Source organism: Glycine soja, chromosome 18 (genome assembly GCF_004193775.1).
Source record: "Glycine soja cultivar W05 chromosome 18, ASM419377v2, whole genome shotgun sequence".
Taxonomy (NCBI): Eukaryota; Viridiplantae; Streptophyta; class Magnoliopsida; order Fabales; family Fabaceae; genus Glycine; species Glycine soja.
In genome coordinates this window covers 7,703,170-7,721,630 of record NC_041019.1, presented here as the reverse complement: position 1 = coordinate 7,721,630, position 18,461 = coordinate 7,703,170, and the positions used below count along the sequence as shown (strand labels likewise).

Below are 18,461 nucleotides of genomic sequence, written 5' to 3'. Positions count from 1 at the left end.
ATTTTTTATATATAGTAGTGAGTTTATATGAGTAATTCTTGGACTATATACTTTTTAACCAAAGTTTGATCTTTCTATTATGGCATTTGTAGTTGAAAAAATTTATTTACTGAAATTGATAGCAACCTACTTCTGACATAGGCTAGTATACTTCTTCTCTTATGTAGCAAAATGATCAAACTCTCATAATCTAATAGCTCTATTGTACATGTTTTCAGGACTAGCCTATAGACACGCAAAGTAAAGTCTTTAGATTTCCAAAATTTATAGACAAAAAAAGGCCCCCAAAAAATTTATTATTAAAATTTATTACTTATTTTTAAAAAATATTAATTAATGGATACATATATAACATTAATTAAATTTATATTTTTTAATATTATATAATATTTTAAGTAAAAAAGTAATATATATAAAATTGTAAAAGTTAAGATCTAAAGATTTTAAATTAATATAAATAACTGAATAAAAATATATTTACTTACTTAAAATATTTAAATGTGTTTCACTTATCTTAAAAATATTTTAAAGTAAAATTAAAAATTAAAAATTAAAAAATATTTAAATGTGTTTTCGTTATATCAACGATATTCACATGTCATGAGCAGATCCATTTAAAAATTGAAAAACGTAAAATTTGTGGACACCAAAAGGGTATTCCCTTTGTTAGATGAGAATGAAATATTAAATAAAATTTAATTATAATTATAACAATGAATAGAAAAAAATTGGGTTCATTAAAAAAAAAAACAATTACAGTTAAAAAAACACCGCTTGTTTGTTGTGACCGCTGGTTTGGTGTCAAGTATAGCGACTGCCACTTTCGGTCGCCGAGTAATTCCCAAATCATATAAAGAAGGAACTGACTCAATCACTCTGTTTCTCTTTCTTTACCCTAATCAATTTGTAGAGTCCCTCAGTCCCATTGTCGTTGTCTTGTGTCGCCGTGCTCCAGTCGACCTCTCCAACGTGTAAAAATCGCTGCTTTATTCTAATGGATTGTTTTGTTTTTCTTTCATTTTTGCCCATGACGTGCTTGTGTTTATGCTTCTTCTTCTTCTTTTTTTTTTCATTTTTAATTTGGGGTTGCAGAAAGAAGAAAGAAGAAGTAGTAGTTGCTACTTGATATGGCTCCAAAGAGGAAGCGCCAGGTAATGCCTTTTGTTTTTCATCCAATGCATCTCATTCATTAGGGATTCTCCCTTCACAGTTATGATGACGTTAATTTTGTATATTTTTTTAATCACTGTCATTACTGTCGTTCCTCTTTTTTTATTGTTTTAGTGACTATTTTTAATATCAGTTTTGTGTAATGCCTTGCTTTTGTCTCTGTTATTTTTTGCATGCTATAAGAATGGGGGGATTGAAAGCCCCGTCAACTCTTAGCAAACTCCCTCAGTTTTCGTTTGGAGATAGATAGCTCAAGTTGATTTTTTTTTAAAAAAAAATAAAATGAATATAAGTCTTGGATGGGTTAATTAATAGTTTGAAACTTAGGATTTAAGGCAATATGAATTGGTTTGAAAGACTTGGATTTGTGAGAGACTTCAAAGGGGATTTTATGACAGACTTGGTTAGACTGAGTGGAAATTAAAGGTGCTTTACATACTAATAGTTTATATATGGGTGCTGTCATGATTTTCATTTTCCAACTCATGCTATGAAAATGAGACTTGTAGGGGATGATTTGTCTTTGCCTGGTGCTATAATATTTTAAAGGTTGCTATTACTTAATAAAATGGGTAACAAAGAAATATGTTTAAAAGATTGAGTTAAATAGGATATAAACTGGTTTGAAAGGTTGGGTTTAGAGGAATCATGATTGTGGTTTTCTGCCAGAATATAAAAGTGGTTTCTTTATAATTCTTTCTTACTGTAAGAATAGATTAAACCTCATTGAGGTTCTGCATATTATATAAAACAATGTTTGAAAATTGAAGTTTTATGCTGCTGTAGCTGTTACAACTATTTATCGAGAACTATTGAATGAAACCCAGTTTATGATTTGATTCACAATCTTGGATTTTTAGAAGGCTATTAAAAAGGTTTCTATTACATCTAGCAAGACATATATCAATGAAACTAGATGGCCTGGTAATGATAGTTTTTGAAGATTACACAAGATAGTAACTTGGCATAAATTTGGTTGTTAAAAGGTATATGGCTCATTTTCTGAGGGCGAGCCCTGGTGCAGCGGTAAAATTGTGCCTTGGTGACTTGTTGGTCATGGGTTCGAATCCGGAAACAGCCTCTTTGCATATGCAAGGGTAAGGCTACGTACAACATCCCTCCCCCATACCTTCGCATAGCGAAGAGCCTCTGGGCAATGGGGTACGAAGTTTTTTTTTTTTTTTATGTGCTCCTTCTTTGAGTGATTAATCGTTCATGACGCATGGGCTATTTTTTCTTCAATGATTATAAACTGGTTTTAGTCATTTGAATTGGTCATATGCATCAAGTAGCATTTTTAAACTCATTTTTGCATGCTGTCAAAGTTTGAGCAGTCCTTACTCATTTAGTCAAAACTTGAGCCAGACACATTAGATTTGAGTGTTGTTTTTTTTTGTTATAACCCAGAGACATATATCTTTTAACCCACAAAATTTCAGATTTTATCTCCTTAACTTGCCCAAAGTCAATGTAAATTATGCACATTTGAAGTTCTGGTAGCACTCATTCATTCAAGCACAAGTTGGCTTATACTTATCCATTTGATGCAAGATCTGTCCCATTAGGAAGTTGAAACGTAATGGTACATTGGATAAATTTTTCATGGTTTAAGTCCAATAGATGCAGTCCCATATTCTTCTGTGAGATTGTTGTAAGATCCTATTTCTTACAGCACCTGTCTTGTATGCACAATAAGTGCATTTTGTTCTAAACATCAATAACTCATTTTCTTTATTTGTCCCTTTCTTTTGATTTCCCCCCCTGATTGTTTATTGTTATTCAAATGGCAAACAGACAATTTATAATGAAAATTCTCACCTTTATAATCATGTTCTCAACATAGTCTGCTTGGTTAATTTTGTGTAATTGCAGATGGCAGTCAAAGATCAGAATAAAGGAAAAGCTTTTAAGAGTCATCCAACAATTCAACTTGCTAGGCATCTAGCAGAGATAACTTCTCAAATTCCTCCATGTGTTTCATCACATGCAGTATCTCATCCTACTGATCCTCCTGCTAGGACATCTGATGTGATACCTCCACCTTCAATACTAGGGGTACACTCACCATGTACTTCACAACCAACAAATCCAGATGCAGAATGTAGCCTTGACATGGCCTCAGAGAAGACAACTTCTGTTCGCAAAAAGTTTGTTAGGCAGCAGGTAATGCCTTTTATTCTTCATTCAGTGAATCTCATTGATTTGGGGTATCCTCCTCCACAGCTGTGACGAACTTAAATTTGTATATGCTTCAATCACCATCATTAGTGTTATTCCTCTTGTTATTTTTTTAATGACAAGTTGGAATCTCAGTTTTGAGTAATGGCTTGAATGGTTTCTATACTATTCTGTATGCTACATGAATGGTGGATTTGGAAGCCCCATGAACTTGTAATTTGCAAACCCCCTCAGTTTTCATTTGGAGATAGCTTAAGTTGAATTACATAAAATGGTGTCTGGATTACTAGCTTGAAACTCAGGATGTAAGGCAATATGAATTGGTTTGAAAGACTTGGTTTATGGAAAACTTCAAAGGGAATTTTGCTTCTTTATCTCGTTGTATGGACTAAATTTTATTAACTTCTGTGTGTAATTATGCATGATTATAGTGATTTTTTTATTCATTTGAGTTGCTCATTGATTCTATGGTCTTCACAGTTTTTACATGATGCCTTTTGGGAGTCCGTCACTTAAAAACAGTGTTTTGATGTTTCCTACATAGTTGTATTATTCAGACCATGTAATGCTTATGATTTAACTTTTGAGGATTATATAGTTGGGCTGTGAATACTTTTGTTCATTGATTTTACCGTGCGTGCAAAATGCAAGGAACAAGCTCCGTTACGAAGTTGATGGATTGCATTATCTCTGCATGATTTCTATTGGATTTTCTTAGTTTGTTATTATAGCTGTTCTTTATGACTTATACCTGCGATTTCATTTTCTGATTGTAGTGTATGCATTAAAAGTGTTGGATTTAATACATATTTTGATTCTAGATATCGGGCTGCACTCATTTACAACTCAAACCTATGAATACTTTTGTTTTTTACCATGCGTGCAAAATGCAAGGAACAAGCTCCGTTACGAAGTTGATGGATTGCATGTATCTCTGCATAATTTCTATTGGATTTTCTTCGTTTGTTATTATAGCTGTTCTTTATGACTTATTCCTTTGATTTCATTTTCTGATTGTAGTGTATGCATTAAAAGTGTTGGATTTAATACATATTTTGATTCTAGATATCGGGCTGCACTCATTTACAACTCAAACCTGTGATCCTATATAAGCTCCATATCATGTTTCTTTGTTTTGATTAGTTTTGGATATTTTCTCCCCTTATTGGCATGTATCTGCTACTGCTATGATAAATTCTTGTTAGCAGCCAAGTTTTAAGGCCATTGGGTAAATTTTTCATGGTTTAATAAGTCGAATAGATGCAGTTTGTTCTAATCATCAATAAGTCATTTACTTTATTTGCCCCTTCCCCCCCCTCCCCACCGCCGAATGTTATTGTTAAGCAATTTATAATGAACTCTCACCTTTTTTAATCATGTTCTCATACTCTGCATTGTTAGTTGCAGGTGGCAGAGAAAGATCCGAATAAAGGAAAAGCTTCCAAGAGTCATCCAACGAAACACCGTACTGCATATCTATCACAGATGACTTCTCAAAATCCACCATGTGCATCACGACCAACTAATTCAATGGAAGGGGCACACCTACCTGCTAGGATATCTGATGTATCACTTCCACCTTCAGTGGAAGGGGTACACTCACCATGTACATCACAACCAATGAATTCAGATGCAGGACGTACTGATAGATCTTTTGCTGCATTAGAGACACAAAGAAATGATGCCAAGCCAATTTTATATCTTGATGAGCAAGGGTATGCTGTTCTATTTTGTTACTTATTTGACTATGACTTTTTAAACTTGTGATTTGCATGTAATATTTGCAGATTCTTACCTTCTCGCTCTGCTGCTAATGGGATTGGGGATATCCTCAAGAGGAATTTTACTGATCCCTGGCCATCATGGAAAAAGATACCAATTAGCACAAGAAACTCTTGGTTTGAAGAGTTTTTGGTTAAGTTTCTTATATTAATTATTACATTTGATTTGGATATGTATATTTAGTCTACTTTTAGCTAACTTGTTGCCTGTATATATAGGAAAACTTCTCTGTTTCTCCACCGGATTACAATTGGGCTAAAAAGAATTTTGAAATGCGAGGTTCAGTATTGATGAAAAATTATCTAAACAAGGCTCGAACCACAATGGATAAACCACATTGGATTAAAGATGTTGTCTGGGAGAGATTGTGCGAGCATTGGACATCTGAAGGATTCAAAAAGAAGAGTACCCAAGCAAAAACAAATCGGGCATCTAATTATGGAGCATCTCACACTGGTGGCTCTATTAGCGCTTCACAGCATAGAGCTAATATGGTTAAGTTGTCAATGAATTTAATTCATTGCACTGTTTATCTCGTGTGATTTAGTTTAATAATCTCTAACTTAAAATCTAACAAGTTCTTGTATTATTTGTTGTATGTTAGATGAAAGAGACTGGAACTGCTCCTACTCCATTGGAGTTGTTTCGTCGCACACACCAACGTAAGGACAACACATGGGTGGATAGGAGATCACAACATGTAAATGTAATGAACTCTCACCTTTATAATCTTGTATTTGTTTATGGCATTGTTTTATTCTTACTTATTAGGCTTATATTGGTGATGTTAGGAGGCATTTGCACGCACATTGAAACATATGACCAAAAGAGCATTGGCAGAAGGAAAACCTTCACCAAGTGAATTAGATGTGTGGTGCGATGTAGCTAGATCAAAGAAAGGAAAAGTATATGGACTTGGAATGAAATCTACAGTTATGGCAACAAGTCCTTGCTACAATTGTTCATCTTCTTCATCAAGGGAGTGGGTAAAAAAACAAGAGTTTGATGAATTGACCAAAGAGATGGAAGAAGTTAAAAATGAAAGAGATAAGCTTCAAGCCAGAGTTGCAAACACTGAGAGGCTTCTAGAGCATAACAATGCATTGATACGAGAATTGATTGAAAGCATGAACATGCCATGTATAATATAAATGACAATCAAGAAGAAGGTGAAGATGACAGTCAAGATGAAGGTGAAGATGACAGTGAATATGAAGATGACGAGGAGTCACTAAGTGAACCATAGCGACTCATTGATACTGGCCTACTTTTAATATAATAGTGTCTGTATGGCAAATGTTTTGTACTTTGGTTATTAATGTTTTACTTAATGTGTTTATATATATATTGTTATGTATGTCTATTAGGTTCATATACTTTAGCTTATTTTGAAATTTTATTTCATATGTATATACCTATTAGATTCAAAAAGTAGAAATTAGATATATTTTAAATTAATTATTTTTCTCCTAGATTACAAAATAATGATCGATTTAGTGGCATATTCTTTTAAATAACCAATATAATCGGTGGCTAAATCAATAATTAAATTCGGTTATTAAATTAATCAAGAGATCAATCAATCAATAAATTTTAACGTTGCTTGCAAAATCAGCAAGAAATAAGTCTTCAAATCAATTTTTGAAATTTCTTTGAAACTGGTCTCTAAAATTTTGTTGCTACATATTTGCTAGTGACCAATGGTTTAGCAATTGATTATTATTTATCTTTAATTTGTCTAGTCCTTATTTATCTTTAATTTGTCTAATCCTTAGTGAATAATCTTGTATCTTAAACATGTAATTAGGGTTTCGATCCTAAGTCTGAATGAAGGATACTCGGATTCACCAAAAATAAAATTGTGTAGTCATTGATTTACTTTAATGATAAATAAAAATGATCTCTAAGGACAATTTTTTTTATAGTGATATAGGTGGAATTGGTGAGCAACTTTGAATTATCTAGTCAATCAAGCCAACCTCAATGAATGCTTAGAGGTGTTAAAGCAGGTCAACCCAACTCATTTTAGTTGGTTCACCACTAGTTGAACTTTAAACGGATCAAGCCAATTCAACTCACCTTTTGGTGAGTCATGAAAATTTCAACCCGACTCACAACATCTTGGTGGGTTGGCTAACTAAATTCTTAAAAAGAATCAAAAAATGAAAACATCAATATTATTTTTCTCATTATTTTTTTAAGTCACATTTTTCCTTCAAGACATTTAACAATTCAAATGATCCAAATACAAATAATAGATAACACTATAATATTTAAGTATTAAGCCATTCATGATTCAAATAGCAAATAAAAAGCATAGTGCCATTCAAATCAGGTGATCTAAATGACATCATTTTAGAATAACATTATTATTCAAGTAATGTGGAGAAGTAGCCTAATGACACCATTCAAATGACATACAATTAATCAATTAACATAATAATACAAGTGTTTATATATATATATATATATATATATATATATATATATATATATATATATATTATAATATAATATAATATAACTTTTGTGAGAACACTTTCTTTATATGAAAACAATTATTAATAACAATCATCATATCAAGATTAAAAATATTAGACAATTAAAATTAACACGGACAAAAAAGAATTTTGAAATACAAGATATAGAAATAATAAAAGATATTCTAAATGAGGCTCAAGTCACAACGAATAAACCAAATTGAGTCAAAGACGATGTTTGGGAGAGATTATGTGAGCATTGAAAATCTGAAGAATTAAAAAAGAAGAGCACCCAAGCTAATATGGTTAAGTTGTCATTTAATACAATTTATTGTATTGTTTACCTTGTATGATTTAGTGTAAATGATCTTTTACTTTAAAACCTTCAAGTTCTTAACTTTTATTCTTTGTTCTATTTTAGAGTAAGAGACTGGAACCCTTCCCACACTCCATTGGACTTGTTTCGTCTCAAGCATCAACGTAAGGACAACAACACATGGGTGGATATACAGGTGGGTATATATGGGTGTAGGCCCATGGATGGTTTGTTTAACCCACAAGACCAAACGGGTCTGGAACACAAAAAATGTTTGTCCATTGGGAGTTGCTACGTGCACCCAGCATTATTGCTGGGGCACCCAGCAAACAGTGAAGTGGCGAAACTGCCCTTCAGCAATTATTCTTCCGGAAGAAGGTTCTTCCGGAAAGTTTCCGGAAATAATTTTTCCGGAAAGTTTCCGGAAGAATCTTCTTCCGGAAGATTAATTTGTGTCTTCCGGAAATACTCACAGACAATTTCCGGAAGAACGTCATCCGGAATGTTTCCGGAAGAAGCTTCTTCCGGAAGAATTCCATTGTCTTCCGGAAGAAGCTTCTTCCGGAAGTTAGTTTTTTTTAAATGCGTATGTAATGACGATTTTGCCCTTGTGTAAATTTCTTTAAATTAACGTCTTCAGGCTGTGTTTTACTGCGCTTTCTTTGTTTCTTCTTCGCTTTGTTTCTTCTTCCGTTTGCTTTGTTTCTTCTTCCGTTTGCTTTGTTTCTTCTTCCGTTTGCTGTTGTTTCGGTGGTGGTCCCTTCAGCAGTCTGTTGGTGGTCCCGTGAAGTGAAGTATTTGAAGATTTGGTGGTCCCGTGTTCCGTATTTGAAGTTTTATTAGTGGCTGTTGTTCCTATTTTGTCGGAGGTACGCGTTTATTTCGTTTTCCGGTTAGCTTTTAGAGAAGAAAAACAGTAAAAAATGTATCCGGAAGAAATTTTAGGCACAGAAGGAGGAAGGTCCGGAATGACCACTTCCGGATGAAGGTCTTCCGGAAGTTACGAAGGCCAATTCCGGAAGAAGTGCTTCCGGAAACTATTTCCGGAAGACCTTCTTCCGGAATTGGGCTTCTTAACTTCCGGAAGAAGGTCTTCCGGAAGTTACGAAGCCCAATTCCGGAAGAAGTGCTTCCGGAAGTAGTTTCCGGAAGCACTTCTTCCGGAATTGGACTTCGTAACTTCCGGAAGACCTTCATCCGGAAGTGGTGAAGGCCAATTGCGGAAGAAGTTCTTCCGGAAACTACTTCCGGAAGCACTTCTTCCGGAATTGGGCTTCGTAACTTCCGGAAGACCTTCTTCCGGAAGTTAAGAAGCCCAATTCCGGAAGAAGGTCTTCCGGAAGTAGTTTCCGGAAGCACTTCTTCCGGAATTGGCCTTCGTAACTTCCGGAAAACCTTCTTCCGGAATGTTAAATTATTACTAATTTATTTTAATTTCTGTTTTATAATTTTTTTAATTTCTGTTTTATATATATTTCTGTTAGTTAATAATGAATTATTGGTTTAATTAGGTATAATGATATATATTGTGGATTATAATTTTTTTTGTTTTATAATGGTATATATATATATATATATTTTTGTTTTATAATTTTTTTTTATTTCTGGTTTATATATGTTGTGGATTATTGATTTAATTAGGTATAATGGTATAATATTAAATGATTTAGGTAACTTAAATGTATAATGGTACAAAAATGTTTTATTAGTTGTTTATTATAGTGATAAGTTTAGTTTAAGTAAATAATGTAGTTATAAATTTAGAATATAGTGATAATTTTAATATAGTCGTGTATGATGCATATGTCCTATTAATATGTTTGTTATTTAAGGTGTAGTAAATTTTTGGATGTGGTTATATGATAATTTGAATGTACTTGTGTATGATGCATATGTCCTTAAGATGGACGAAGATCAATGGAGGTATGACTTTGCGATGTCACAAGAAGTTCATATGGATTATGATTATGATAATCAAGAAGAATGTGGAGTGAATGAACGACATGTCGATTGTTCAAATGCTTTTAATACATCTCAGGTAATCATAGATAATTTGAGTCATTGGTTGAATTGATGGTTTGTACGAAAATTAATGTGTTAGGGTTGCGTTGTAGGTATTCGCTACTCGAGATGATGTTTTGCAATGGGCTCGAACAGTTGCCCATGAAAATGGATTTGTTGCAGTGATTATGAGATCTGACACAGAGACCGGTAGCAGAGGAAGAAGTTCATTTGTGTTAATTGGGTGTGAAAGGAGTGGTACGTACAAGTGTAGAAATAAAGAATTCGTTAGAAAAGACACCGGGAGTAGGAAATGTGGTTGTCCCTTCAGGCTTCGTGGGAAACCAGTGCGTGGAGGGGAAGGTTGGATGGTGAAGTTGATCTGTGGGATTCATAATCATGAATTGGCGAAGTCCTTAGTTGGACATCCATACGCCGGGCGATTGACTAAGGAAGAAAAGAAAATTATTGCTGATATGACAAAGTCGATGGTGAAACCGAAAAACATCTTGCTAACGTTGAAGGAACACAATGCCGACAGTTACACCACGATAAAGCAAATTTACAATGCAAGAAGTGCATATCGTTCTTCAATAAGAGGAGCTGATACCGAAATGCAGCATCTGATGAAGCTTCTCGAACGTGATCAATACATTCATTGGCATAGATTGAAGGATGAAGTTGTGGTGCGTGATCTGTTTTGGTGTCACCCAGATGCAGTAAAGTTATGCAATGCATGTCATCTAGTGTTTTTTATAGACAGTACCTACAAAACAAACAGGTACAGACTCCCACTACTTGACTTTGTTGGAGTGACACCAACGGCGATGACATTCTCTGCTGGGTTTGCATATCTGGAGGCTGAGCGTGTTAATAATATTGTATGGGCTTTGGAACGATTTCGAGGCCTATTTTTAAGACACGATCGCCTCCCTCTTGTTATTGTCACTGACAGAGACCTAGCACTGATGAATGCAGTGAAAACTGTGTTTCCCGAGTCTACTAATTTGTTGTGCAGGTTTCATATCGATAAGAATGTGAAGGCGAAGTGCAAATCTTTAATCGGGGAAAAAAATGCGTGGGACTATGTAATGGATAACTGGGGTACTTTGGTTGATTGTCCGTCCGAATACGAGTTCCATGAGTCATATCAGAAGTTTCAAGTTGCTTGTTCGCCTTGGCCGATGTTCGTTGACTATGTTAACGACACATGGATTATCCCCCACAAGGAAAAATTTATTACAGCATGGACGAATAAGGTCATGCACCTAGGCAACACAACAACAAACAGGTATTAACAACTGATTTTATTTGTTAGTAACGATTAATATTAAATGGTATTTAATTGTTGTATATTTTCATGTTTGTTGTGTATTTTAAATGTAGGGTTGAATCAGCTCATTGGGCTCTCAAAAGAGTACTACAAAATAGCGTTGGAGACCTATGTAGTGTTTGGGATGCCATGAACAACATGATCACGCTGCAACACGTCGAAATTAAAGCATCCTTTGAAACCAGTACGCATGTGGTTGGCCATGTATATAAAAAAACCTTATACAAGAGGCTTCTTGGGATGGTTTCGAGGGATGCTTTAAATCAGATTGCTTCTGAGATTGACCGTCTACGTTATCTCGGCAACAATCTCTCTTCTTGTGGTTGTGTGATGAGAAGCACGCACGGGCTTCCTTGTGCATGTGAGCTTTCTAGGTATACTGCTAGCAGCATCCCATTGGAGTCAGTCCATCTTTTTTGGAGGAGACTTTGCTTTTCAGACCAAGGGTTATGTGAGACGGAAGTCACCATCAAGGAAGAAATAGAGGTCATATCTAAAAGGTTTGATGAACTTGATGTGGCTGGCAAAGTAAATCTGAAGAGTAAACTTCGAGAAATCGCATACCCTGATCATAACTCTATGTGCCCTCCTCCATCAAAGGTGAACACTAAAGGTGCACCGAAGAAACCGATGAAAAGAAGTCAAACATCCACAAAGCGTGATCCGTCTTACTGGGAGTATGTTGATGCTTTTCATTCTGTTCAAAGCAGCAACTCTCCAGTGAAACGAAGTGCATCATGTTCTCAACCGCGTCAGCCAACAAGGATCATCCCGATGTTGGATCAATTTGCGTCATTCTTTCAAGGTTTCATTCGTGACGTTGTGGATGTGAAAGCGGACGGTAACTGTGGATATCGGTCCATTGGCGCTTTATTAGGTATGGGGGAAGATTCGTGGCCGTTAGTGCGTAATGAATTGCTTAAAGAACTTGACAGGTGGTCGCATGAGTACATGAACCTCTTCGGTGGCACAGAGAGATTTGAACAATTAAAGTTGTCCCTACTTGTTGATGGATTTTCAAAGGTATGTTTTTAGGTTAATTTTTTTTAATAACAATGTTTAAATTACTTACATGTGTATGTTTGGTTCATTCAGGTTAGTGTGGACAAGTGGATGGATATAACAGACATGGGATATGTGATTGCTTCACAGTATAACGTAATCCTTGTATCGTTGTCCCAACAACAAAGCATGACATTTTTCCCTCTTAGAAGTCAACCACCACCTGACTCTTCTGGCCACCGCATCATATGTGTCGGTCACGTGTTTGGAAATCATTTTGTTCAGGTACATTGAATATAGTTAGTGTAACAATTATGCAATGACTTCGCTTGTTCGTTTGGCACGGTCAGCGCATGATATAATGTTTGTTCATGTACAACAGGTTTATTTGAAAGACCATTGTCCGTTGCCGCCCCCAGCGCTGTTGTGGTCAACCAATTGTTATTCTCAGGCAAAGCAATGGGCAATTCCATATATTAGTAGAATGCAGGAATACACAAGCTTGATGTCATTCAAAACACACTATGTAGACCTAAATGAAGACTAAACATTCATTGTTTATTTATTTGTATTCATTATGCGATATAATTCGTTGTAACCCGTCACTAACCAATTAATATTATCAACTACTCGTTTGGTTAAGCAAGGAAATTGTTGGTCCAACAAAAATCATTTACGCGTACAGCATACATCATTGTCATAATTGACAACACATAATGACATGCATGCGTGTTACAGTTTGAGCGTGACAACACATTGGTTGACTTCAGTACACATTTTGAAACTAGCAGTCGCTCAACAACACATTGGTTGACTTGACTACACATTAGCGACAACACATTGGCTGACTTGACTACACATTTACGCGTGTCTATTTTTTTGTAAACAAAGTTAAACAAAGGCTCGGTCACAACCATCTATATATATGGCAGACTAGGCTACTAAATCACACATTATCTTGCTTTCAAATACTGGGGTTTACTTCCAAACTTCAACTCCGGTGCCCATTCGAGTACCAAATAGGTGTGATTTTGCAAGCCTAAAAACCAGAATACACAATACCCTTCAGCTATCCGACAAACAATTTTTGGATGAAATTCACTACCGGAAGCCATTCACCGATACAGGTAACCAAATTCGCTTTGAGTGTATCATTTCCTATTTCATCATGGCATCAAGATATAGAACAGAAGTTTCATAGTTTACTTGTAAGAAAATTGGCACGTAAATGGAAATGGTTCTTCATCTATTTCGTAGAAAGAGCTCCAACCCATAAGTGGCTGAGACTCCATGATCATGCTCCAGACACGAAGATATATAAAGACGTTGAAGTATTGAAGAAGGATTATAAGTCCCTTCCTTGCTGAAACAGTAGTAGAACGTGGGGAATATGAAAGGAAGTTGGCAATTTATATGAATACGAAATAGGAATATACGATGATGAGAGTGAATCATATGTAACTTAAGGTGGCTATTAATTGCTTGGAGAATGTGCGCGCCGCCTTCTATGCGTGAATGCGTTTTAATGGTGACGATGAGTATGCTTGCGAGAGTTACAAGAATACAAGGGGAATAAGAATATTCCAAGTTTGAACTTTAATGAACTCTCTTGCTTCTTTAATGAATAGGTTTTGAAGATTGTGATCGTGGAGCTTCTGTGCATTTGGAAGATTTGATCTTTTTTAGGATCCTTTAATTAATCCGTTTATCACATTGTAAACAAGCAAGATGATTAGGTCTAATATGCTGTTATGTAGCCTATAATGGAACTGTGCATGCTAGCTCTGCTTGCTTTAGGCCAATCATGAATTCGGTTATTACAGTAATTATTTACTTGAACATGGAAAAAGGGTTCATTTCCTATTTTTTTCGATTTTGAGGCTTTGTTTTGACGTGTTAGTTGACGGAACTGGGGAACGGGACTATTTTTTTTGGATTCTTTGACGTCCAAACATGAGAAATGGCCGCCCTCCATTGTCTCAGGGCACAGGCACACCCACGCAAAAAAATCCCAAACATGGGTACTTGAACATGGAAAAAGGGTTCATTTCCTATTTTTTTCGATTTTGAGGCTTTGTTTTGACGTGTTAGTTGACGGAACTGGGGAACGGGACTATTTTTTTTGGATTCTTTGACGTCCAAACATGAGAAATGGCCGCCCTCCATTGTCTCAGGGCACAGGCACACCCACGCAAAAAAATCCCAAACATGGGTACTTGAACATGGAAAAAGGGTTCATTTCCTATTTTTTTCGATTTTGAGGCTTTGTTTTGACGTGTTAGTTGACGGAACTGGGGAACGGGACTATTTTTTTTGGATTCTTTGACGTCCAAACATGAGAAATGGCCACCCTCCATTGTCTCAGGGCACAGGCACACCCACGCAAAAAAATCCCAAACATGGGTACTTGAACATGGAAAAAGGGTTCATTTCCTATTTTTTTCGATTTTGAGGCTTTGTTTTGACGTGTTAGTTGACGGAACTGGGGAACGGGACTATTTTTTTTGGATTCTTTGACGTCCAAACATGAGAACTGGGGAACGGGACTATTTCCTGATTTATTAATTATTTTAAAAACTTTTATTTTTTATGTAATTCTTACAAACAAAACTCATGATTCTAGGTTCCCTTTTTTTAAAAATAAATTTAAAACAACCGTAAACTTCGCTTAAGGACCACAAACAATCGGAATAACAAACTATATTATAAAATAATAAACTGTGCAAAACACGCCAACTATATTAAACAAAAACTGTAATAATTACAAATATTCATGTCAACTACAACACAACAATATAAATACAATGATCAATGGTCCGTGCGGCGTCTCTGATGCACACTAGGGAAGTGCTCATAGATCCAGCACTACACAATAATTGAGGTTAACATAACATAAAAACATGTTTAAATCATAATCGAACCTAACATATTAATAAACACAAAATTTACCTGAAATAGCGTCAAGTACCCCGCAAGCTGTCGGGTGGTGGTCCTACAAGCCTCATCTAACTGGTCGTACATATGAACCAGCGCGGCAACCCCCCAAGCGTAACCACCACTATGAGCGAGGTCCCGGAAAGCGTCAAGGTGGACCACATGCACGTATGTTGCACTCTTATTAGCAAAAAGAGTGCAACCGACAAGGTGCAGCAAATAAGCGCGAGCTGCGACAATCCACCGCCGGGCCTGACATCTGGTCTCATAAATGTCACGAACCCATCCTAATCGTACATATGCTCCACGTGTGAGCGCTGTCTCGGCTCTGGCCTCCTCCGCAGACACTTCCAGCAACTCCGTGAGCAAGAATCTGGCCTCCTCCGTAGAAAGAGCGTGGAAACTATGCAAGGCGCCAGTGATGGGCAAATGTAGAATGGACGACACATCATCCAATGTGATCGTCAGCTCTCCTACTGGAAGGTGGAAGGTGCTAGTCTCACTGTGCCACCTCTCCACAAATGCGGATATAAGTCCAGGATCGCCAGTAATAACTGAACAATCTATCAGTGGACTTAATCCTGTGGCAGCCACCAGGCCTTCAATCTCAGGCACTGGCCTCCCAATCAGTGTCAGCTTCCTCCCATGTGACACTAACTTCAAATCAGGACGTTCCTGATTTGAAGTACAAATTATACAATTATTAAAAAAAAATTAATCATAAACAAATAAATAAACAATGACAAATAATTAACAAATTAAAATACCTGTCCACTCCACACGGCATGTGCAACATGCTCGGCAAATGATGTGAGCACTGACGGGTCACGTGGACCACCAGGGAATCCCTCTGCAGCATCATCACCATCTGACCCCTCACCACTATCAGCACCCTGTGCGTCCGCACGCATCTCAGGTGCCTCCGTAGGCTGCTCAGGGACATCATCAGTCATGTCAGCGACGTCCTCAGCCATATCACGTCCCTCCGTAGTCATCTGATGAACGCGTAGCCTACGGGCTGAGGCAGTAGGCCTACGCCTCTCGGGAACATCGCCAGCATCCTCGTCAGCAGCTCTATCTCTGCCTACAACTCTACCTATGGCACGACCTAAACCTCGTGTTCTGGCCATGATCTGTAAATCATGTCGAACACGTATTTTTTTCGGTCAAAATATACACAATTTTCTTTATAAAAAATCAACTTTATTTATAAACAAATAAGACTAACTTAAATCAAATTATTTTCACACATACACGACCTAATTTTAAAAAAAAAAATTAAACAACTTCATTTATATAAAAAAAAACAACTAATGTAAAATAAAATTATTAATAAACATGCACAACTTAATTTTTTTTAAAAAAAATTAAACAACTTCATTTATAAAAAAAAAAAAACACAACTAATATAAAAATAATTCATTACTAAACATCCACAACTTAATTTTTTTAAAAAAATAAACAACTTCATTTATAAAAAAAAACACAACTAAATTACTTAGTAAACATCAACAAGTTAATTTTTTTTAAAAAAAAATAAACAACTTCATTTATAAAAACAAAACACAACTAATATAAAAATAATTCATTACTAAACATCCACAACTTAATTTTTAAAAAAAATTAAACAACTAATGTAAAAAAAAAATTATTTAGTAAACATCCACAATTTTTTTAGTAAATAAAATACTTCATTTATAATAAAATAAACTAATTAATTATAAAAAATTAGTATTTTTATAAAACTTCCAAAACACACAACTTTAATTATAAAAATAGACAACTTCATTTTTAAAGAAAAAACACTAATTTAAAAAAAAACAATAAACAAAAACAAACACAACTACTTTTATAAAAAAAAATTAATTTACAAATTAATATTTAGTAAAAATACACAATTTAAATTATAAAAAAAATATGACATCAAAAACCCAAACTTCATTTTTCATAAAATCTAAAAAACAAAATAACCAAAATAAATAAAATAATTCATTTAAAAAAAACAAAACAATTTCTGTTTAAAAAAAATTTTAAAAAAAAAACACAAAAAAAAAAACAAAAAAACCACTTCCGGAAGAAGTGGTTCTTCCGGAAACACTCCGGAAGAAGGGTTCTTCCGGAAAGGTCTTCCGGAACTTTGAAACTTCTTCCGGAAGTGCGCGTCTTCCGGAATTCTTCCGGATGAACCACTTCTTCCGGAAAGTTCCCGGAAGACGTTTTCCGGAAGTCTTCCGGAAGAAGTGTTCTTCCGGAAGACGTTTGGTTACTTCCGGAAGAACACTTCTTCCGGAAACTTTCCGGAAAACGTTCTTCCGGAACTTCCGGAAGAACCCCTAACGGGTCTTCCGGAAGACTCCTCCGTCAGCCATTTCCGCCATTTTTTCCGGCGTACTCTCGTCTTCTCCCCTCTCGTCTTCTACCCTAAGGTTCCATTGCTATGCTAAGGTTCCATTGTTATGCTAAGGTTCCATTGCTATGCTAACAGTGATGCACATTACAAGCTAAGGGTAAGGGGAAGGGGAACTAACCTGTTCGCGGAGAAGAAGAAGAAAGCCTTGGCGCGCCTCGCGGAGAAGAAGCTTCACGGAGAAGAGAAGAAGCAGGTTCCGGGAGAAGAAGAAGCTGTTCCGGGAGAGAAGAAGCTGTGTTCCGGGACGGGAGAGAAGAAGAATTTGTTCGAAAAAAAGTGTTCCGGAAATGATTTGCGTTTTTTATAATTTTATTTTAAAGGGCAAAATGGTACTTTCAATCAATTGCTGGGTGCACCAGCAATATTGCTGGGTGCACCTAGCAACTCCCTTGTCCATTTAAACTTGAGCTTATTTTGCATGATCCATTTAATCTGTTAAACAGATTAATTCTACGGGTTAATGGGCTATCGTGCTAATCAATTACTTTTTTGAATAATATTTATTATTATATAGTTTTATTAGTGTGTTTGAATAATTACTGCTTGGTATTTGATTAGTATATGTTGACTTCAATCTTAGTATTTCAATATTTATAGTTTCTTGATGTAAAAAGTTAGAGATATTAGGTTTTTTATGCTTTTATTTGATGTTTGAGTGATGTCGATGATGCATTCTTTTAGATTTTATTATTTCATTAATGAATGCATAATCTCTTGTATTTTTTGTAGATGAAGACTCCTTTCTTAGTATTTCAATACTTATATTTTCTTGATGTAAAAAGTTAGAGATAGAATTTTTTATGCTTTTGTTGATGTTTGAGTGACATAGATTGTTTGTTTTTTTGTTGTTTTTGT

General features: G+C 35.5%; 1 protein-coding gene across 2 annotated transcripts; it reads left to right on the top strand.

Moving 5' to 3' along the window:
* The first annotated feature begins 797 nt into the window (after positions 1-797).
* On the top strand, positions 798-6,568 carry LOC114394975. 2 transcript variants are annotated; one of them, XM_028356659.1, is made up of 8 exons: positions 798-971; positions 1,093-1,151; positions 3,043-3,333; positions 4,750-5,063; positions 5,136-5,262; positions 5,349-5,624; positions 5,735-5,836; positions 5,922-6,568. In XM_028356659.1, exons 2-8 carry the CDS (start codon positions 1,128-1,130, stop codon positions 6,279-6,281), a joined length of 1,494 nt encoding a protein of 497 aa, XP_028212460.1. In that variant the 5' UTR covers positions 798-971; positions 1,093-1,127; the 3' UTR covers positions 6,282-6,568. The 2 variants fall into 2 exon arrangements, with proteins under 2 accessions (XP_028212460.1, XP_028212461.1); XM_028356660.1 differs by having other exon boundaries at positions 799-971; positions 4,756-5,063.
* The last annotated feature ends 11,893 nt before the right edge of the window (positions 6,569-18,461 follow it).